Source organism: Aricia agestis, chromosome 11 (genome assembly GCF_905147365.1).
Source record: "Aricia agestis chromosome 11, ilAriAges1.1, whole genome shotgun sequence".
Classification (NCBI taxonomy): Eukaryota; Metazoa; Arthropoda; class Insecta; order Lepidoptera; family Lycaenidae; genus Aricia; species Aricia agestis.
In genome coordinates, this window is record NC_056416.1 from 3,595,914 (window position 1) to 3,620,877 (window position 24,964).

At 37.7% G+C, this 24,964-nt stretch overlaps 1 protein-coding gene across 1 annotated transcript in view; it reads left to right on the top strand.

Moving 5' to 3' along the window:
* LOC121732081 (mitogen-activated protein kinase ERK-A) overlaps positions 1-24,964 on the top strand; it is a 111,741-nt gene that overhangs the window by 82,500 nt on the left and 4,277 nt on the right. Inside the window, exons 6-7 of the mRNA XM_042121866.1 lie at positions 4,988-5,155; positions 16,929-17,117. Coding sequence (XP_041977800.1) covers positions 4,988-5,155; positions 16,929-17,117 — 357 coding nt within the window. The remainder of the gene's footprint in view (positions 1-4,987; positions 5,156-16,928; positions 17,118-24,964) is intronic.

The following is a 24,964-nucleotide window of genomic DNA, read 5'->3' on the forward strand; positions in this document are numbered from 1 at the left end:
CTGCTAGTTGTAAGTGAAAACTTCTTAAGTGCATTCTCAGTAGTCCTAATGAAGTCATTACTCAATGTATACCGACAAAATACGTATATTCTCACGTGCAATTACACATTTTTCTGTGACTTGCAATGCGAGGTCCCTACACTCGTACGTCGACGACTCTCGACAAAATTCTACCGCATAATTTATTTCTGAGAACGTAAGGCGAGCACCTCTATGCATTTAAACCACTCCAGTTTCGTAATATTTCAGAAAAGAACTCCGCGTTTCATGTTTCAGAGAATTTTATGAAATGTTTTAATGCATTCTGATGTGGCGTTGCAAATGTGTTGATTGTAGAGAGAAACGTACCTGAAAATTTTTGTGCTGCCAGAATTCGTTTTTTAAAATGAATTTCAATTTGTTTAAAATGCTATGTACATTGCACAATGCACACGCAGGTAAAGGAAGCCTGGAGACGGACGGACGGACGGAGAGACAGACAGACGGACAGACGGATAAACGGACAGACGGCAGTCTTAGATAGCGCCCCGTTTTTATCCTTCAGGTACAGAAACCTAAGAGTGTATAAGGTCCTCTCATTCCTTGGGAACATGGATAGGATAAATAGATACTGGTTTATCCATACATATTATAAAACAAAATTGCTTGTTTTCCCCTCATGTCCCTTGTTCCCTTTAATCTTTAAAACTACGTAATGGATTTTAATGCGGCTTTCTTTAATACTTATATAGAGTGATTCAAGAGGAAGGTTATATGTTATAGATAATAACATTCATTAAATAGTGGAGAAATACTGTTATTGTTGGGGTTTCTAATGTGATGTCGTAAATAATTACATTTTTTTTCGCTTACATAAAAAAAAATTGGTTTATTTCAGACTAGCTGTTGCCCGCGACTTCGTCCGCGTGGACTTCAGTTTATAGCGCGCGATGTCAACAAAATTATTATTAGTTAGCGCGATGTAAGAGACGCACGGCGCCATCTAGTATGAATTTTTGGAACTAACTTAATTTGAACAAATTTTCGTATTTTCACCCCCTTGCAACCCTTTTTTCCAGTAAAAAAAGTAGCTTATGTCCTTTCTCAGGCTTTGGACTATCTGTATACAAAATTTCATTACAATCGGTTCGGTAGTTTTGGCGTGAAAGCGAGACAGACAGAGATACTTTCGTATTTATAATATTAGTATAGATTACTCAGACCCATAAAATTGTTAGTAAAGAAACTTATCGCTATGTTACTATTCTATTCTAAAAAGAGATTTAGTCCTATTTATCATGAAGTCGATCAGAGGACAATTCCCGCTGTCGGCTATCTCTCTCAGGACACTGTGGACGCTACCGCGGACCCTGGCCAATAGCGATGCAGTCCTTTTGCGGAGTATAGCTTCAAAACTATCTACATCCGCAAAAGCAAACATCGCTGAGGCACTACAGAAACGCGGCAGCCGCAGCAGTGCTCTAAAAGCATTATTATATTGAATACGTAAGGCATTGTACGAGTATGTTTTATTGGTGTAGTTGGTCCATAAGCTGCAGGTGTAAAAAGAGGTGCAGTAGGCCTTAAAAAGAGTATATTTTACGGTGTCCGTGCAACGACCAATTCTATGCACCAACATATTTGCCATAACAGACAATGCCCTACGCTCTCTTTCGAGGTCCACATCGTCTCGAAGGCCGTCAGTCACGAAATGTCCCAGATATTTAAAAGTGTACACTCTCTCTAGAGGTCGATTATTAAGGTGTATAGGGGGAACAATATTGAGACATTTCCTGCCAGCCTTAAAGACCATGTACTGTGATTTTTTGGCGTTGTAAAGTAAACCATGTGAGACAGCGTATTTTTCACAAATACCGAGTAATGTTCTTAATGCACCGACAGATTAAATAAGGGGGCAAACGAGCAAACGGGTCACCTGATGGTAAGCAACTACCGTCGCCCATGGACACTCGCAACATCAGAAGAGCTGCAGGTGCGTTGCCGGCCTTTGAAGAGGGAATACGCTCTTTTCTTGAAGGTTTGCAGGTCGTATCGGTCTGGAAATACTGCTGGTGACAGTTCATTCCAGAGTTTTACATTGCTGACTCAGTGGTTACTAGTTTTTATTATTCGTAGGTGGTTACACCATGATCTAACCATCTCGATGTCCCGTGCGGGTCACTCACATAGGTAAAAGCATCAGAACTCACATTACTCACGTCAGCTAGAATCCATTTTTGGTTCACACAAAAGTTTAGCAGCTCACCATAAAACGGTTGTCCGGGATGCGCATTGTAGTCACCTAGCAAGAACACTGACTCACAATCACTTTCTTCTATTATCGCATTTAAGTAACTCAAGCAGTCAGTAAATTCCGGCAAATTTTCTGTGCAGTCGGTAGGCATGTATACACTGCATACTATTATTTTCTGACCGTTGTGAGATACCTTAATTGCACATATACGAGAACTAGAGCACGGAATCACAGATACGCAGGGAAATACACTTTTTCTCCAAAGCAACGCTACTCCACCATGGGGTCGTCCAATCATTACTCCAGCCGTGGTGTCCACTGCCGACTTTCCAGTGCTCCCAAACTCGGGGTCGATATTTGCAAGAAAAGTTAAGTCGTGCGGCAGAAGCCAGGTCTCCTGCAAAATTAAAATAATGTACCAAGTATTGTACACATTGAAAAGGTCTACAGAAAACTCCGCGATGGTATATGTCTATCTCTTATGGATATCCTGCAATAAAAATTTTTTGTCATTTTCTTTTTACGACAAATAATGGCTAATTTTCGAAGCAATTTTAATAAATACAGCATTAATCCTTATCCAATTAAATAACTTAAATACATTGTTGATTTAATGTAGATCTATATGTCCCTTTACAGCATATGATTTAAATGAATGTTTTCGAAGATGTTACAGATTCAAAAATTGCGGGAAGTAGCTTTTGCGGCGGTACCGACCAATGCGGGCCACGGGTAGTATAATGAATACAAGTCAAAACTGCTGAATCGATTTTAATAATTTTTTCAGTGGCTATATATTTTACACCCGACGCGAAGCCGGGGCGGGTCGCTAGTTTTGGGATAAAAGTAGATTAATCTGCGGACCAAAAACTATACTCAACTAACTACGTAGCAAAATAACACAGTTTTGGGGTCAAGGTATGTTATCATTAGTAGTCGACCGAAGCTTTGGCTTCGGCAGGCGTTTCCCAAAATGTTTATGTTCAGCTGAAAGTGCTGAAACCCCTGCGGCTCCGTCAGCTGCGAGTCTGCGAGTCCGCCTAGAAAACAAAAGTCGAATCGAACGAACCGTTATCTATACTGTTGTTGTTCTGAAATTATATTTATTTTTAGGGTTCCGTACCCAAAGGGTAAAGGACCCCTAAAAATATACGGGACCCTATTACTGAGACTTCGATGTCTGTCCGTCTGTCTGTCTGTCTCCAGCCTGTAACTCAAGAATGGTAATACTAATAGCTAGAGAGTTGAAATTTTCACAGGTTATGTATTTCTGTTGCCTCTATAACAACAAATGTGTCCCATGCAACAAAAGTGATTTAAAAAAAAAACTCGGAATGATGACAATACGTAGGAACCTGAAACGTTCACAAAATCTTTAGCTGTATTAATTACTTCAATAAATAAGAACATTTTTTTTTTCATTTTTGCTCTATAATGGTACGGAACCCCTTTGTGCGCGAGCCCAACTCGCACTCGCACTTGCTCGCCGATTTTTTAACGTTTTCACATTAAACAGTGAATAAAATCTTTCAACTCTACCTCTATGAAGATAATATCTTAGAGATTTGTGAATTGGAACCTTCAGCTTTTTCTTTGATTTCTACCAAAGTTTGTGGTGATAACTGATTAATTTTTCTTGGCCAAAAATAAACCTTTTATTGGGTACCATTTAACAGACAGTTAATGAAAAGCGCGAAAATTCGCGAAATTTATCCGCGAAACACAGTGTTCTAAATCATTCTTTCCTGTTTGGTTTTCCTTAGAAAAAGATTTTTTACGAAGACTAAAGAACGGAAACAGAAATTTAAGATGTTAAAAGTTATTTTGCTATCTACTGTTCGTATACTGAGATCAATTATTCATTTTTATTATTGAGAAGCAAATCCTTTTGATAGAAAGATTTATATGACCTGTATTATATACCTAACCTGGACAAAAATTTTAACATTATGGTCTATTTTTATATTATACATAGTAGGCATATTGTAATATATAAACAGGAAATGTATTTTGAAAAAATTATATCTTATCTTATATCTTTAAACGAGCAATTCTTGTATGTATATAATTGGAATCTCGGAATCGGCTCCAACGATTTTCATGAAATTAAGTATATAGGGGGTTTCGGGGGCGATAAATCGATCTAGCTAGGAATCATTTTTAGAAAATGTCATTTTATTCGTGTTTTATCGAATACCGAGCGATGCTCGGTCAAATAGCTAGTTAAATTAATGTGGAAAACCAAAATATAAAATTGTGAAATAACGAGAAAAAAAACCTGGACCTATTTAGGAGTTCTGAACGGCATACACTTATAGTTTTAAGGGTTCCGTACCTAAATGGTAAAAAAGGGACCAGCTATTACTGAGACTTCGATGTCTGTCCGTCTGTTTCCAGGCGTAACTCGAGAACCGCTATAGCTAGACTTCTGAAATTTTCACAGATTGTGTGTTTCTGTTGCCGCTAAAAAAACACAACTAAAAACTAAATAAATTAAATAAATATTTAAGAGGGGCTCCCATACAACAAACGTAATTTTTTTGGCCCTTTTTACCGTACCGTGGCCTTTTTTGGCCGTAATCAGTAATGGCAGCAGGTAGGCACTTGAAATACTTTTTTTCTTAATTATATTTGTTCTTTAATAATTAATATAAACATTAAAATAAAACAAATATTTAAGGGGGCTCCCATACAAAGAGCACAATTTTTTACCTTCTGTCTTGTCTGTTCTAACTTCTGTCTCACCTTCCCCAGGGCTACACGAAGTCGATAGACATCTGGTCTGTGGGTTGTATCCTGGCGGAGATGCTCTCCAACCGGCCCATCTTCCCGGGCAAGCACTACCTGGACCAGCTCAACCACATCCTCAGCGTGCTCGGATCGCCCAGCCAAGAGGACCTGGACTGCATCATCAATGAGAAAGTATGTATGGAACGATATTATATTTTGGTTCAAATAGAGCTTATGCTCATAATGGAGTAGAGCCTGTCTATCTTGAAATGACACGTACGTACGTCAAAACTAAGGATTTTAATTTTTAACGTTTTTCTCGAAAACGTTAAATTTTATTGTAAAAATAAGTTAGGTAAAATTATTGCAGATCATGCAATTATTTTATGCAAATAATTTAGGTAAAATTTATACGTGGGAGAGCCATGCTTCGGCACGAATGGGCCGGCTCGACCGGAGAAATACCACGTTCTCACAGAAAACCGGCGTGAAACAGCGCTTGCGCTGTGTTTCGTCGAGTGAGTGAGTTTACCGGAGGCCCGATCCCCTACCCTATTCCCTTCCCTACCCTCCCCTATTACCCTATTCCCTCTTAAAAGGCCGGGAACGCACCTCCAGCTCTTCTGATGCTGCGAGTGTCCATGGGCGACGGAAGTTGCTTTCCATTAGGTGACTGTTTGCTCGTTTGCCCTCTTTTATTTCATAAAAAAAATAAAATTAAAAGGTTCAGCATACCATACACTTTCAGTAACAACGCTATCCTTTATTGATAATTTTAAAATTATCACAATTTCCCCTTTCCAAATATTTAAGCGAGAATTAATTCAGCGCCTATTTGACAATCGCCTGATACGTCTGAGCGAGCGCTCGCATAATTAATATTTAATGACAGTTCCAAATTAGCTGTCAACGATTGTGGAGTGTTCCCGTGATGTGCCTCTGATGTGGTTTGCGTTTCGCTCGGATTTATATCAGTTCTGTAGGCTTTATGCTGCGGGCTACGAATAATAAAAACTAAAGGTACGCTTATACGGGCAACTAAAATTGCTCCAGTCCAGTCAATTCTCGTCAACTTTGACGTCACAACTACTTCAAAGCAATTTTCGGCAACAAGCAGCAATATTGAGCAATATATTGAGCGATATGGCGCAACATCATCAACTAGTTCTTTTCTAGGCAATACTGATATTCGTCAATTCCTATCGGCGACATTGAGCGATATGAAATATCTGGAGCAATATCGCCGAAATAATTGCCGCAATTTATTGAATTGCTCAATATTGCTCCACTAATTGCTCCAGATCGGTCCATTAGTGTCGCCGGGCAATCATTGCCGCAATTGTTGCCCGTGTAAGCGATTCTTAAGGAAGAGTAATTGTGTCAAAAAATTTATCCATTTCGTAAATTTGATTGTTAGTGTTTTGTTGCTATTGCCATATTTTAGTGTGCGAAAAGGAACCAAATTCAAAACGGTTGAAGTATAGGAGTTACTTTTCCTTAGTTTTTGTTGCGGCTGCGGATTTATTTGCGTATCTAAAGCATGTATAAATCTGAAGAGTTGTTTGTTTAAATGTGATAATCTCGCGAAGTACTGGACTTATTTTTATGTAAATTGGATCTATATCTGTGTCAAATTACATAGAAATAAGTCCCGCAGTAACGACCTTTTCCGTAGTCTACTCTACGAGTCTATAGTCGACCACGGAAAAGGTAGTTTTGCGGTTGTGCGGTTCCCCCGTTATTTCCGATTACGTGGAACTCGGAATCTAGTTACAAAATATATAGGTCGTAGTTACAAAATATATAGGTCGTATATTTGGCGAAAATTAAGTAGACAGTTTGAAAAATTAGTAACAAGGAACCATATTCGTACATAGAGATGTCGTGAATATGTTTCCTTGTTACAAATTTTTTAGTTTTTGAAAAGAGTTTCACTGAGTTTGTGTTTGAAACGGGGCCAAATTATTATGCCTCAAATCTTGGACGGTTGTGTCGCATTTCCGTAACTTTATTAGAATAACTTTATGTAGTTTACCGCCTTAAAATGTGTTATTCAGTGTGAACTTGATGTTTGTAGGTAAGTACATATAATATTATGTTTGTACGCAATTTTCTCAACAAATGTTGACATAAGTAGAACGGGTTTTTACTATTTAGAATTCTAAATGCATAAAAACTAGATTCAAGTGAATCTCTACGGTTATAAGTGCTTTGAATTTGTTTTTGTAGAAAAACCCCTGTCATAAAAATACACAATATTTTTTCCTTTCCAGAATTTAAAAAGACGCTTCTTTCAAGCTCTTTTTTCAAGCTATCTTCTTTCAAGACAAAACATTATATAGCGAATAGTATAAATTTACTACTAACTATAAATATTAACTTAGCAAATTTTTTAGCTAACATATAAACACCATGTTTCACTCACCACTAATGTACAGTATGTGTTCGATATAACGACGTACCCTGTGCTCCCTCGATATAGACCCAATATGTCCGACCCCTCAATTTACCCTTATCCAATTTATATTTATTAAATCTTTATTGACTTAAAATATACGCCGTATATCGAAGTGTTAAATCATGATCAACTCTTTTTAAACAGGAAAAGGGTTAAAATGAAAATAGTAAGTTAAAAGTAAAATATGACAAATTATTATTAGAAGGTGTCTATAATAACTAGAGATCGCCCAATGGTCGAAATTCGACCTTACTTGCAACGACATTAGGATTACTACCTATATTTTGTAAATAATGTTGACTTCATCATAGTTTTTTTCAATTCTTGTCTCTGGGACTCAGCTGATCTCAGACTGGCCGTATAAGCATTGTCTAATAGTATCTAAAATTAAATAAAAAAAAACAATAATCCATTTTCAATTTGTCAACTTGTTGTCAACAGACTTCAACCATAAATAAAAGAGTATAATTCGTATGTATAGGCTTGTCACTCAAAAATCTGTCATTTTTCCTAGTAGTAGTGTCGTAGTGTGTGTAACGTTTTATTTGTTAAAAATATATATGATAAAAGCATAATTTTAAAATTATATTAGCTCGATGCACTCCTTCACCATATAAACTATACCTGTGCGAAATTTCATGCACCTACGTTTCCCCATTTTTCGTAAAAAGGGTGGTAAAAAGGTTACAAAGTTTTTCTCTCACGTATTAATATATAGATAATTAATTGGAATGTAATGTAACATAATTTAAACATCAATTGTATTCTATTAACACTATGGATATTTTGAGATCTGAAATAAATGGTTATTATTTTTTTTTACGATATCCACAGTAATCTCTTGACAATAACATCAATTTTATTCTCAATCCTACTTCTTTTATTTGTCTAAATATAATATTTCTGCATCATAAATCCATTCTTGACCATCGTTTCTCATAAATATTCAGAATGAGTTATACGTGGGAGAGCCATGCTTTGGCACGAATGGGCCGGCTCGACCGGAAAAATACCACGTTCTTACAGAAAACCGGCGTGAAACAGTGCTTGCGCTGTGTTTCGCCGAGTGAGTGAGTTTACCGGAGGCCCGATCCCCTACCCTATTCCCTCATAAAAGTCCGGCATCGCACCTGCAGCTCTTCTGATGCTGCGAGTGTCCATGGGCGACGGAAGTTGCTTTCCAGCAGGTGACCCGTTTGCTCGTTTGCCCCCTTATTTCATTAAAACAAAAAAAATACGATATGATATTTCGCCGGAGATTAATTTAAGGCTTTTATTAATTATAACTGAATTTTTAAAATGTTGTAGTCTGTGCTTAGGCACCATAGCTGGGCACCGTTAATCAAATAGTTAACTTCGTTAATCATTAATCCGTTAAAAAAAAGTTAGCTTCGTTAAACGTTAAAGCGTTGCATTTCGGACGAATTAACGCAAGTTAACGTTAATTGTTAATCCGTTAATATGTGTAATATGACCTTGTTATGACTTATTTTTGTATGTACACTAACACAATGGTATTATCATTGTGTTAGTGTACATATTATACAAAACCTGTTGGTTTATGTTCTGGAAGTTAACAGGTTAGGGACAAAACAAAATGCTTTTATAATTATTGTATTCTACCTAACTAAATTACACTGCACTCTTCTGCAAATGATTTCTGAAATTTTTAACTTCGTTAATTAACGATTAACGGATTAACGAGTTAATGCCCAGCTATGTTAGGCACATAGATGGCGCTTGATATATCTTATAAGAATTCACCGTTTCATGTCTGTTGCCTGTTGCCATGTAGTAAACTATACCTTTATGCCCAGTCGTACTTCTTTTATTATATACCGTGCAGGAACATATAAACACGTAAGACTTAACCACAGTATAAATACATTCAGTAGATCATTTTCGCCCTAGTAGGCGCATTATACACGTAATTTTAGGCAGTTTAAGACAGCGAACTGCGAAACAAGTATCAGGTGGTTCGAAAAAAGCGTGCTTTAGAATTAACTGCCGCACTCAGTGACGAACATTAATAACTTAACTGTAATTAAATAAAGATATTGACATAAGTCAACATACATTATTTTTTAAACTTTACATTAAATTGAAGTTTAATCATCATTAAATGTCTCTAAGTACGGCCATAAGAGTTTTTAATTTCAATTAGTTACTGTGCTGTATGTAATTTATATTGTGACTTTATTATTTCGTTTTATGACGCGGTTTAAAAATCCATTTGGTTCCGAGTTTATGTCTTATTATGCACTTAATGTAGTGAACATTGTCATTTATTTCGTCGTCGGGTTATTGTGGTTAGGACTCAGGGGTTCCCAATCTTTTCAGCCTGTAAAATATTTTGTCACGGGCCACGGCGCCCTACTCTCCCTAGCTATTAGAAAAAGATGTACATAAATAGACATAAAATAAACACCTTTTATGATTATTATAGTTAGGTTAAGCAGTTAAATAGTAACTAACTGCTTTACATACCAATATTATAATTTTATATAATATAATATTCGTGGTTTCGGATAATGATGGAGGATCGAGTCACGGCGCGCGGCGCCCCTCTTACCTTTCCGCGGCGCACCAGGGCGCCTCGGTGCACAGTTTGGGAACCCCTGGGTTAGGTGTTTAGGTAAACGCAGAATATCTTCAGGAAACTGTCAATTTTTCCGTGTTAAAAAGTAGCCTTTATCCCGCCCTCGTGGTCCCGTCTGTTTAGGACGTGGCAAATATACAGAACTAGATGACGCCCGCAACCCCGTTGCGCCAAAACTCGGGCTGGGCCTGGGCCAAAACTGGGCGAAAAGTATCCTATGTCCTTTCCCGGGACTCTAAGTATGTCCATGCCAAATTTCAACCAAATCGGTTCAGACACACTTTCGCAATTTATAATATTAGTATGGATAAATATTTTCCAAATGTCATCCAAATCGGACCAGTAGTTATAGAGTTTATGCAACTAAAATATAGTTCTTATTGTGTCTGCATCAACACTGTTGCATGTATAATTGTATACAGATATTATTATTAAAAGTAGACTAATTGTTACCCCACAGCCGAAACTACTGCCATGCCAAATTTGTTTCTAATCCGTTTATTATTTCGCGCGTTAACAAGTAAACAAACATAAAACTGAAACATAAAGTTTGGTCTGCACAATATTATTGTGATTCGTATGCATACTTGTAAACTTTATGTTATACGTGGGAGAGCCATGCTTCGGCACGAATGGGCCGGCTCGACCGGAGAAATACCATGTTCTCACAGAAAACCGGCGTGAAACAGCGCTTGCGCTGTGTTTCGCCGAGTGAGTGAGTTTACCGGAGGCCCAATCCCCTACCCTATTCCCTTCTCTACCCTCCCCTATTCCCTTCCCTTCCCATCCCTACCCTCCCCTATTACCCTATTCCCTCTTAAAAGGACGGCAACGCACCTTCTGGTGCCAGTGTCCATGGGCGACGGAAGTTGCTTTCCATCAGGTGACCCGTTTGCTCGTTTGCCCCCTACGTCTCACGCTAACGAAATCTGTCAATTGAGTACAAATTTATATATTATGCATCTACGCGTCGCGTTGCGGTGAATTGACCCTTAATGGGTTGAAACAGCAGAAAACAGATATATTGTATAACCTGACGGCAAATAAAATAATATTGTCATTGTACACAGTATACAATGTATACAGTAACAACATTTTGTTGTCGAAGCCAATTAGTATTCCGTGTTCTTCAAACCGTTGTTTGTGGAGCGACATCGTTTGTACTCTTGTATTGTCGATAAAATAAAAATCAAAGCCTATTATACTTACGTTATTAAAACATTATAATAGGCGTAACAATGCAGCGACGCAGAGACACTTTTTATCTTAAAATCGTATACCGGTATACTCCAGACCGGTCTGACCTTTACGGCCGTTCCCAATATTTGATCTATCTCTGGTTTGGCCCTACTAGAGATAGGAATAGCTCACATTAGACATTAGAGACATATATTTTATGTCAATTGTGAGCTATTCCTATCTCTAGTAGGGCAAAACCAGAGATAGATCAAATATTGGGAACGGCCGTTATACAACTAGTACGATCCTCGATATTGGAGTTTTGACCAGCCGCAACGCGCCAACGTTGTTTTGCCATTTTATGAGAATATCACTCTGTATTTTCATTATACCGAGGCTGAAATAAAACCATACCATCATCTGAGTCTTTGGACTAAAGTAACAGAGTTGGGGTATACGTGGAACGCGTTTAAAGCTAGTGGTTGTATAAAAATTTTGTGCTTTAAATACCATCTTGAAAGTAATATTTATTACTTAATTTTAAAAAATATTTTATTTATTAATTAAAATTATTTTGTTTATTAATTAAAGTAATATTTATTAATAGCTACTTATTATTAAGCAGAATTTAGCTGCTATTTTTAATGCAATAACTTTGGCAAACGCACTTTGCAACCCTGTTGCTACGTCCCGTAGACGTCTACGAGGCGACTACGCCGTAGCACCTCGTAGTATGTCGTAGACATATTACATACATCGAGCTTTTGCCCGCGGCTTCGCTCGCGTTAAGAAGTATTATTATATACAAACTTTCATCCCCTATTTTAACCCCTTGGGGTTGGAATTTATCAAAATCTTTTCTTAGCGGATGCCTACGTCATAATATCTACCTGCATGCCAAATTTCAGCCCGATCGGTCCAGTGGTTTGGGCTGTGCGTTGATAGATCACCATGTCAGTCAGTCACCTTTGAGTTTTATATATACAGAGTGTAACAAAAACAAGTGATAATACTTTAGGGTGTGTATGTGTTCCTTATAGAGAGTTCACTGTGAAAGTAGCAGCTCTGAAAGACGACAATTTTTTTTCACTTTTGTATGGGCAAGGGCCCGAGCGTCACGAGTTTCCCCATACAAAAGTGAAAAAAATTTTTGGTCTTTCAGCGCTGCTACTTTTACAGTGAACTCTCTACAAGGAACACGTACACACCCTAAGGTATTATCACTTATTTTGGTTACACCCTGTATAGATATAGATGTTTTACCTGTGTCTTACATCTCACTAATTGACATTTCATTAGCTTCTTTTCTTGGTTTCGTGATATTGAGGTACAAAAAGCAACAAAGATTTATAAGTAAAGTTATTTCCACCGTCTAGACGCCACCGTATCAAACAGAAAGCTAATAAACAAAGTGTGATGTTGTAAAGGCGTGTGTAATGCAATAACGTTGTTAACTGTTGACGGCGGTGACTCCCCGCGGTGTAACGTGATATATTCCAACAAATTAAATGTATTATGAGTGTTGGGGGTTGTTATATCTTATATATAAAATTCTCGTGTCACAATGTTAGGCCGCGTTCTCCTCCGAAACGGCTTTACTGATTTTAACCAAATTTTATATGCATACAACACAGCGCGGTAATGATATTTAATAATTTTAGTAACTTTGTTTTTATTTTTAATTAAGATATCTGGTGATCTGCAGGACAGGCTCAGCCTAGTGCAGACATCAAAGAAACTCGGCACTAAAACGTCTGTAATCTTAAAATAATATTATGTACCTGTAAAAATATTTTGTAGCAGATGTATTGTTGTTTTCAATAAATTATTATTATTATTATATTCAATGGGTCTGAGAATCAGCTACTGGGTACTTTTTATATTGATAAGTGCATTTGTTGAATAAATAATAGTAAATTATTACAACTCGAGACTGACGGCGACCATTGTTTGTGCGACGGGATAGCGATGGACGTTGCCATGGTGACATACTTATTTAGTCACTTCAATAAAATAATACGGGTGAAATAGTTTATATGGCAAAGAAACGTTTGCCGGGACAGCTAGTATTATATTATAAGACTGTATTCTAACGTTTCGACAAGTTGCAAAGAAGGTATTTCAGTGTTTGAATATTTTAAGTCATGTTTTTTGGAGTTGAATGGTTAGGTATCAATCGTATCATGGATAAATTAAGGTAAATAACGCTCTGTAACAATTTCGATAAAGCCAGGTCGCTATTTTATAATGTCCAAGTCTGTGCGCAGTACAAAAGAATACTTTCTACAGTCTCTTCAGACGTAGGATCATCTTTTCAGACAATCAAGTCCACATAAGGCCGACACAATACACAGCAAGTAATTTCTATTATAATGACCTTACAATACCAAAATATTTCTTTATCCTCACCGCTTGTGGTAAAATCTTTTATCTATCCGGAGTCCGGACAGATTAGCTCAGCAGAAGTTAAAACGAGCTGCATGAATACTTGCCAAACTTAAACTCTGTTTAATTTAAACTTTTAATTTCTTAAGAGAGAATGATTTGCCGTTTTCTTTTAAATAGAATGAGCGGCGACTTCAAAACGGGATCAACTTTTTATAGTCGTTTAAAGCTATGTGCTATAATTAGCGAGATAGTTAATTTATATTATACGTTTTGAAATTAGCGAGGTAGGGTAAATCACCAGTAGATTGGACAGTACCAGTCATTGGACAAAGCACAAAAACACCATATTTATTAATGTTGCTTTAAAAACTGCCTGTTTTTAAAGTAAAAGAACGCCTGATTTTAAAGAAAAACAGGTAGTTTTTAAAGCATCCATAATAAATATAGTGTTTTTGTGCTCTGTCCAATGACTGGTACTATCCAATCACTAGTCATGTTCACCCTAGTTAATTTATATACGTTTTGACTTTATTGTCTAACTTAGTTTAATTACATTAATATTATGCATATACGTATCTTCCATTAAATTAATAGTAAATGTCATATAACTTACTGAGATAAAAATTAAAGTGGATGAGAAGATTTTATGTCTTAAAAGTTCTTTAAAATTAATCAAACTTAATATTTTATATTATTATCTCACGAATACATACTTTGCCTTTTAGACTTTACATAAAATTAAAAGTTTATGAAGCTTTTAAGTTAAGATTTTCAATTTACGTTACCCGTAACTAGCGCTTGTTCCCAAACTCAGCCGTGATTAATGAGGCCATTACACTAACGAAGTTTAAACATTACTCAATACCGCATATGGTAGATTTTGCTCTCACAAGAAACTTAGTAGATTAAAATACAGGCGGTGCTTTCATCGTTCCAACTTTGCGGAAAGAATCCCCAATCTGTCTGAAATGCGGAAATCATAAGTAAAAAATATCGACTAGATGTTGCCATTGTTCTCACAGTTTTTTTTTGCACGTAAACTATGTTTTTGAAATAAGAACTGTTCTGTCCTAGGACTCAAAGTATCTATTGATGAAATTCAGCTCAAGTGCGATAAGGTAACTGACAAGCTTTCCTTTTAAATATCCTTTTATATATTTTATTTTATAATTTCCGTGGGAGAGCCATGCTTCGGCACGAATGTTCCGGCTCGACCGGAGAAATACCACGGGCTCACAGAAAACCGGCGTGAAACAGCGCTTGCGCTGTGTTTCGCCGTGTGAGTGAGTTTACCGGAGGCCCAATCCCTACCCTTTTCCCTTCCCTACCTTCTCCTATTCCTTCCCTACCCTCCCCTAATACATTATTCCCTCTTAAAAGACCGGCAACGCACCTGCAGCTCTTCTGATGCTGCGAGTGTCCATGGGCGACAGAAGTTGCTTTCCATCAGGTGACCCGTTTGCCCGTTTGCCCCTTTATTTTATAAAAAAAAATACTAAGTAAAGATTCGAAGTCATCCATAGCCATAAAAATGTGTCTATCCAAAGGAAAAAGCTTTAGAATTTCACTTTTCGAAGATTTAAATCATTAAATCATCTTTTCTTATTCACTGACAACAAAGCGATCATTTGGCAGACCTTTCTTGAAAATATGATAGACAGTGGCTACAGTGCGCCTTTGAAATATTAAAATTAGGTCATTTTGAATAAATCAGACAAGTCCGAATTGGACTCGTGCAAAAGCTGTCGGTATCGGCAAATACTGAAATACCAAAATTGAATATTTAATATACTGCTTCTTCGTTAAAACAAAAATGTATTGTATTATATATCGCAATTTGCAACTGTGTAGCAGTACACCTTTTAACATGTCACCAAAATAGTTACAGGTGATATTGTTTCCATTCTCAGTCTCATTGCGGCGGCCATAATGAAAGAAGTGGAGAAGTTTGCCTTTATCCTTTTACTTTGCTATACTCCAGGATTATGAAATCCTCAATGTAATAGCTTTATTAGCCATAAGGCATTCCTAACACTTTGTCCTGTACAGTCTGTCTCGCAAGTCGCAATGTATACGTGGGAGAGTCATGCTTCGGCACGAATGGGCCGGCTCGACCGGAGAAATACCACGTTCTCACCGGCGTGAAACAGCGCTTGCGCTGTGTTTCGCCGAGTGAGTGAGTTTATCGGAGGCCCAATCCCCTACCCTCCCCTATTACCTCTTAAAAGGCCGGCAACGCACTTGTAGCTCTTCTGATGCTGTCCATGGGCGACGGAAGTTGCTTTCCATCAGGTGACCCGTTTGCTCGTTTGCCCCCTTATTTCATTAAAAAAAACATAATATTGAAAGTAAGGGTACGGAACGCTAAAACAATATGGCGAAACACTTTATAATGGTAATGATTAAACGTTTTTGATTGTCGCGCTCGGCATTACGTTTTTGTACATTCCCGAACAATGCGGACAGCGACAATAAGAGGGACAAGTCAAGTGGCGTTTGGGAAATTCCCGGAATGTACGGCCAAAAACATTTGTGGTTTACCAGTTTTGAACTCTATTGCCAAAGTAGTAAGGTCGAAATGTGTTAAAGGGCTCGACTGTACAGTGTACAAATGTACAAAACCTCATTACGAAACGACTTCGCTCCAGAGAACGTTCTCTCAGTGCCACAGCTCAGTAAATTAAATGTTTTAGGTATGTTTGCTATTTTGTTCGGGTATTACTTTCATTTTATGTGTCTGGAATGTTTCATTTGTAGACTAATTAAGAGTTTCTATAGAACTTATTATTTTTAGTTAGTTCTTTCTTGATAAGTTTCATTTGGGTTACTTATGTTACATTAAAGAAAGCGATCGTCGAAAGACTCCAGTCAACTCTCACAGATAGAGTCCTGATTTTACTTTTGGATATGTTACGCTCAATGATCGAAAACGGTCAGTGAGCGGAAAAATTCTCACAACGCGTTGTGGTCACAGTAAAACATCCACGTGGCGAAATTCGTGATATGGCTCTAATGAAAACGCGCATGAATTTCGCTATTTGGTCTCTCTGCAAATACCACAATGCGTCGTGCGCGTTTTCATTAAAGCCATTACACGAATTTCGCATTGTGGATGTTTTACTGTGACCACAACGCGTTGTGAGCAATTTTTCTGCTCAATGAGTGTTTTCGATCTTTTAGCGTAGCAGGTACATAAACATTAAACACCATGGACCAAACCACGAGTCACGAGACAAGCCAAAAAGTTTTACATCAAAAATTATAAGTATGAAATGTGTCTAGTCTTGGACCATAGTCCATATCCCGAAATATACCTCTTACCAGTAATATGCTGTCCCCAGGCGCGCAGCTACCTGGAGTCGCTGCCGTACAAGCCGCGCGTGCCGTGGACGGAGCTGTTCCCGGGAGCTGACCCCCGCGCGCTCGACCTGCTGCACCGCATGCTCACCTTCAACCCTCACAAGCGCATCACGGTCGAGGAGGCCCTCGCACACCCCTACCTCGAGCAGTACTACGATCCCAACGACGAGGTAAGTTGTTGTGTGCGAACTGCAAAAAAAACATCTATTGTCGCACACGCCAAGCGGGGAAATAAGAGGAGCTATAAGGATGGTGTTACTTAAGAAGAAACCAGGGACGTGGATCGGTCAATGCGGGTTGAATAGAAAGGATCTAACTTTGGCATTACGACTGCGCGCCGGGCACATTCCGTCAAAGAAGTTTGCTTTTCTTATGGGTAAAGCTCCCAATCCTTTATGTGAGATCTGCAATATACAAGATGACATTGTCCATATACTGACGGAGTGTGTTCGGGGCGCAGACTTGAGGGCACGTCTCAATAGTGATTATTATAATGTAGGCAGTATTAACAGTATCTTGGCTGATCCATCTTCTGAGGCTGCTAAAATATTATATAAGATTTTAGATATATCTCTTAAACACCCCAGAGATGTTTAAGAGATATATCTGGACCACATAGTATGTTTGGAATGAGGCTGATTTGTTGATTTTCAATTTTTATTATTTGTATTGAATACCTATAAGGACGGCATTATCGTTTACGATAAAGTCCTTTAATTAGATTTAAAAAAAAAAGAAGAAACCAGTGATAATTCATAATTTGACCACACGCAATATAATAATCGGTGACATTGAGAGGAGGACGCTTGATGACATTTTGCAATATAACTAACGGCTTACTAACGCTTACTTATGAATTATGATTTTGGTCATACTAGCGTAGTTCCTTTCGCTTGATGTTTGAAAGCTCGACATCACTGACCAAATAATGTAGATCGATCGACCTCCCTAAAAATGAAATTATCTTGCAATTCCCAACATGTTACCTAACAAAATCTTATAAGTATATAAAATTCTCGTGTCACAATGTTCGTTCCCGTACTCCTCCGAAACGGCTTAACCGATTTTCATGAAATTTTGTGAGCAATGAGCATATTGAGTAGGTCTGAGAATCAATAATTAATAATTTTTGGTATGAAAAATAGATGTTGGCATCTATTTTTCATACCAAAAATTATTTATATGGCAAAACAATGTTTGCCGGGACAGCTAGTATTTAATAAAATTGTGAAAATTGTTGCCAAAACCTCATGATAAAGTATAATATTTAATAAACGCGCTCCATTTATCACGCCCACCATTTTTGTACAGCGAGATCGCTAATGATCGCCGATCTAGGTCAGGTTTTGCGCTGGCAATGACAAGTCAATCCTAGGTTGGAGATTAATTAGCTTTTCAGCTACGTCTTTTTGTGGGAGGGACGGGCGATTAGTAGCTTGTATTCACCCACGCTCTTTTTAGGGTTAAGTTTGTTTTCTTTGGAAAAGACAACGTAATAATTTTATTATTAATGTTAGGCGACTAAATCATTTTATCGTCTACGAGCTTTTGGCCGCGGCTTCGCTCGCGTTAAGAAATATTATTATTTACAAACTTTCATCCCCTATTTTAACCCCTTGGAGGTGGAATTGATCAAAATCCTTTCTTAGCGGATGCCTACGTCATAATATCTACCTGCATGCCAAATTTCAGCCCGATCGGTCCAGTGGTTTAGGCTGTGCGTTGATAGATCACCATGTCAGTCCTTTGAGTATTATTACCTTTGAGTTTTATTTAAATAGATGTTAGGAGGCTAAATAATTTTATCGTCTATATGTGCCTCACCGTGTTACACTAACGAAACTACGCCTAACTAGATGCGGACCTAGTTTTGATTTTTACCCTACTGCGACAAAGTCAAATGAACCCATCATTTTCATTGGCAGTCTTTATAACATTCGTAATTAGCTACTGATCTGATCTTAGAGTAAGGTGCCAGTAGACTCATATTACCTCTATATAGCCCATCATATTACCTCTTAAGCTATTTCCCCACTTTTTAGTCTGTATTATACATACATAATATCATACATACACATTACACAGCCAAAATATGAACCTAACCTATTTTTGGTAAATTTTCCACATTTTCCTTGAGTTGCTATTTAAAACACATTTTCGGAGTACTTTCGTGATGATGACCCATGGTCAGTGTTACCGTAGGTGAACGAGGACGAGTGGTCTTGAGGGAAATCGAGTTAACAGCCCTCCCTGACCCCCCGACCCCCGACCTGCCGACCCCCGGCCCCCCGTGGAAAACGCCTGAGTATGCCCCTGTCGAATTATAACGCTTATTAATATAAATCTCGATTCATGAGAGTCGTTAAGGCGGATTTTTAAATTATTACCTGCTTAAATCTTAATGTTACGCATTGGTAATATTACGTCTCGCAATTAAAGAAAATCTACCGTTAGCACTTGCCACACATATTTTATTAATATAAGGCGGAGTTAGAACCTGGGTTAATTAGGTTACTACGGCCGTCAATGAATACTTTTTAGGCTACTAGATGACGCCCGCGACTCCATTGCGCGCCAAATCGCGTGGGAACCGTACATTCTTCCGGGATAAAAGTATCCTATATCCTTTCCCGGAACTCAAAGTATCTCCATACAAAATTTCATCAAAATCGGTTCAGCGGTTTGGGGGTGAAGAGGTAACAGACAGATACACTTTCGCATTTATTATATAAGCATAGATTACAATACTAATTCTATGAATAAAACTTCTATTTGAATAAAGTGACTGCTTTTAAATAATATAATTAAAATTACTAAGAAATTCAAAATGTACACCGTTTGTAGAAAGAAATAGTGACATAATAAAGCATGTAAAAAGAATTATGAATAAAGAAATTAAAAGTAGGTAAGTAACTTAATTTAACAAGTACAGAACTTTCTATCAGACTTTATTGATGTAAAAGTTCTAAAGAAAATTATAGTCTCGAATAACGATTATTATTATTGGTTGGTACTACTTATATATATTCTGTGTTATTGGTAAAAAAATGTTTTATTACAGTGTGAAATAAAGGTATTTATTTCTCGAATACCATTGATCATTGGAGACAAATACGAGGGCTGCCTTTTAAGTTCTGTCGTTTGTAAGCTTCCCGCGATCATTGAAAAAAAACCGTATGGGATTTTAATCTCCTTGTATTTGGATTTCAAAAACAAAAGAAATTATTCAGATTGGTCGAATAGTCTTATTGTATCGTATATTCAAAGGTGACAAGTCGGTTGTAAAAATGGAAATGTTAAAGGAAAATTTCCGTGCGATAATTTTTTACAACTAACGAAGTTGATTATCGCGACTTCGGCGTTTTGAGGAGAACACTTCTGTACTTAGTGATGTAGGACCATGTCTTAGGATTATAGAATGTTGGTATTTAGAAGTTTAAAGTGGACACCCTAGCCTCAGTGACCAGCCACGTGATGGTTGTCCAAAAACCATCGTAACGCAAGTAGAGAATATTGAAGCCGTGCAGCAGCTAATCCTCGAAGACCGTCATGTGATATATCGCGAAATAGAGGCATCCATAGGCATTTCAGGGACCAGTGTCCAAAAAATCTTGCACGAAAAACTTGGAGTAAAAATGGTGATTTCCCATTAGATACCTTGTTTGCTTAGCGACGACCAAAAACAATCCGTGTTAGTTTTTGTCGCAAAACTCTGCAGCAATTCAACCGAGGAGAGTCAAAGCACGTTTATAATTTGCTCAATGGTGACGAATTTTGGATATATGCTTATGATCCAAATTCTAAGCAGCAGTCTGGGTCTTCTAGAATGAGCCAAAATCGACCAAAGTCATGGACTCACAGAGCAATTTAAAAAAAATTGTTTGCCTCCATTGTGAGAAAGGGTGGTCACATCGCCACTATTGTACTCGAAGATTGCAAAACGGTTACCGCTGACTGGTATACCACAGCTTGTTTGCCAAAAGTCATCACCGAATTTCGAAAAAAACGATTCAAGACGTCGTATGTTCCTGGCCATGACAACGCATGTTCGCACATCGCCGGTCAAACAAAGATGTATTTGTAAACCCAAAACGTTGAAATTTTAGATCATCCGCCTTACAGCCCTGGCTTGAGCCCTAAGGATTTTAATAAGTTCCACAAAATTAAGCAAAGTCTTTGTGGCCAACGTTTAAACTCACCTAAAGAAGCTGTTTACGCGTAAATATCGGCCATTTTGACTACCCAACTTTGAACTGGAATAAATGTTTTAAAAACTGGTTTGAACGCATGCAAAAGCATTTTAAATATCGCGAAGAATTCTAAAAAAAAAAAGGTGATAATTCTATTAGATTATCTGTATTTATTCCAAACGACAAAACTTAAAAGGCAGCCCTCGTAACTTTTACTACTTTGTAAAATAAAGGTACATATTTTGTGCTCAAAATGTTTTACGCATATATTTATAATCGAGTATATGAATTTACATAAATTGAGGCTTTAAGGCCGGGGAAATTATTTGGAATAAAAAAAAATATGGATTTTATGTATAGCCAGATATTATAAGGCCGGGGAAATTATTTGGAATAAAAAAAAATATGGATTTTATGTATAGCCAGATATTATATTAGCCAGATAATGAATTAGGTAAGTTACAAGGTTTGTTCAAATTATAAGGGAAAAAAAAAGAATAATTGCCCTGCTATAAATAATTATAAAATGTAAGTTGTCCACTTCATCTGCTTGCGTCTTCAATTTGGATGAATATCCGTTGAAACCAACGTCTGAACTTTGAACTCATGCAAATTATTACAAATTAATGCATCGTTACCAATAATTATCAACATACATTATGAACAAACTCTTTAACAGAGTTAATTTGGGAATTGGGAGTGTATGTACTTTTTAATTTAACTTTTTTTTGGGGCGGAAAATTATAATTCAAAGGAGGTTGTATACGTATTTATGCAAATTAACTTTTCATTAATTGTCGGCGTCGTCACGGAGTTCCATTAATCCTCAAACAGGCTGTTAGCGAAAAATCCAAACAGCGGAAAATTAATGAAACAGTAAAACGAGCAAACGGGTCACCTGATGGAAAGCAACTTCCGTCGCCCATGGACACTCGCAGCATCAGAAGAGCTGCAGGTGCGTTGCCGGCCTTTTAAGAGGGAATAGGATAATAGGGGAGGGTAGGGATGGGAAGGGAATAGGGGAGGGTAGGGAAGGCCGGTTTTCTGTGAGAACGTGGTATTTCTCCGGTCGAGCCGGCCCATTCGTGCAGAAGCATGGCTCTCCCACGTATAAGCTGTTCTACGACAGATGCTGAAACGTTCGCCAACAGACGTTATGATTATTGTCGTGTTGAATGGTCTGTATGCTAACTCCCTTTCTGATTTAATTACTACAATATGACGCCCGCCACTCCCTTGAACCAAAATTACGTTCATCGCGCGGGAACCGTACATTCTTCCGGGATAAAAAGTATTATATGTCCTTTCTCGAGACCGGGGAATCGGTACAGCGGTTTAGGCGTAACAGATAGATGGACGGACACACTTTCGCATACATATTTTTTTATTACAATAATTAGGGTCGTCCATGTGGCAGTCGCCTATATCCTTTGTTTGTCTCTTGTACACAATTTTGTCACGTACCAAGATTACATTAATTTCTCTTACAATTATATGGCATACATATTAATGTGGATTTACACAGTGAATAACCGTAATTACGGTCTGCTTGGCTTTGTCCGAAATATTGAAAAATCACATGACAAAAACAGCGGTGCTGAAAAAATTGTGTTTATTTTTTCTCATGGTCACGCTCTCTTATATTCCGTAATTATATATTTTATATCCCATAGCATGTACATTGTACATTTTGTGGTACACTTTACGGAAAAACTATCACGCCTATTGATTTGTGCTTTAACATAGTAATTTATATGTAGATGCGAGCCCACACAAAGCTCGGCTTTTAGCTAGTTTTATTTCATACACGTGTCACCTGTAATACAAATAATAAAATAAGGAAACGTGGTCACGTATGAAATCTATATCGGTGCGATACTTAATCATAGGGTACGGTGGGGTATACGGTATACCGTATCTAGTATATGTACCATCAAAGAAATTGATTTATAGGAAGGCGATGGGCCAATGTCATTTGGTCGGGTTACGTCAATTTAGCGTATGTGTCTAAACACACCGTGCCGAAGTTACGCGGCCGAAGTTCGGCATGATTACGTCAGCAATGCGCTATGTATACAATATAACGCGACGTAATTTCGGCATGCTGTGTCATCAGTAATTTAATTATTAAAATGCATTGCCGAACAGGCCGAACTTGGGCCGCGTTTTTTCGGCCTAGTGTGTTTCACTAAGTTGCCATCTTTCTGCTGTCAAAACATACCGCGACCAAATTATATAGGTCTATATGAATCAACTTCTCTAAATAGTGCCTACCTGACCAGTAATAACGGATGCGTGATGCGGCACTTCCCAATAGCCGAGCCGAGCACGTCAAACACGCGTTCAATTTCACGCTATGTATTTACTGAACCAATAGTGAGGGAAAAATGAATAAAGATGCCCGCTCGTGCGCTCAATATTTGATGCCTTTTGCGAACGATTCAGTGAGGTTATTTCGTATGAATAATAAAAACTGGTTGTTTCTAATGTTTGGGATATGGACTCTGTAGGTTTCTATCCAAAATATACTAGAGTTGCCCCCCTTCAGAAATTTAGCAAAATATTTTGTTGTCAGTAATCAGCTAAAAGTTTTTACTTATTATTTTACAGATGATTTAATTAGCTACTGTATATGCTATATTCAGTATGCTATATGGCTATGAAACATCCTAGAATTTACAGTCACAACCTGGAAATTGCCACCTCTTGATGTTGAAAACTCGTAGCATCAATAGTAATAAGGACTACGAAAACTTACTTTAGCTTTTAAGGTGGCGTTCCGTTCCTCACGACACGCAATAGCGAAGGACAAAAATTAAAATAAAATGCCAATGTTTGAAGCATAAAGTTAATATACCTAACGGAATAGAGAAACAAAGGCCTGAGCAAGAGAGATGTCACTATCAGTAACACTGCGTGCTAAAAAGAGATGTGTGATACATGACAGCAGAACTCTTTTTTGACGTCCAGTCGGCACGTGCCGCACGTTGACAATTTATTCTCATAGAAATCATGTTCAATCATGCTTGTGTGAGAGTATACGTACACATATTTTTACACACAGATGAAAGCAATTTCGGTTTCGTTTGACAGCTCGAGATTGTTGCTCTATTCCGCTAGGTATATTAACTTTATGGTTTGAAGTATCTTATAGATTTCATTTTGGTTGACACCACTCCAAACAGTTGCGGCATCGGAAAGCCACCATAGCGATTTACCGTATTTCGTACTATTACATCCACAATAACAATAAATGAATTTGACAGAACATATTATACAAAAGTACCTCAAGGTATTCAACAGTAAAAATTTAGTTCAGCCCGCAGGGAGTTGAAATATTCAGTTATGGTGGAATAGCCTCCAGCCACCGAATAATCTGGTCGATTGTGAAGTTTGTTTAACAAATAAGGCTCATATTTGCTTGGCCCGTATTTCCCGAAGGTATATCACATCATTCTGCAGAATATTAAACATACACTCCATTATATACGCAATTTTCCACCCAAATATTGTCAAGTAACGAATACTACAGTATTTCAGATTAGCTATGTCCACACTATGCGCTTTCGTCTTCAATTTTCGTCATCTTCTTTCATTCAACTTTCGTTTTGGCGCATTCAATAATTGAATGCATCAACAAACGCAACGCCAACATTGTCATTTTTGTTTTTTGGATACGGTCAGAGGGCATGCATCGCAGGCATGCCTTACGTTCGCTGTTGACTGCGCTATAACACATGCCCTTGACGAACAGAAAAAGGCACAGTGTGGACAAAGCTATTGAATTTCAAGAGTGGGTTGCACCACATGTTTGTAGTTACAGTTGG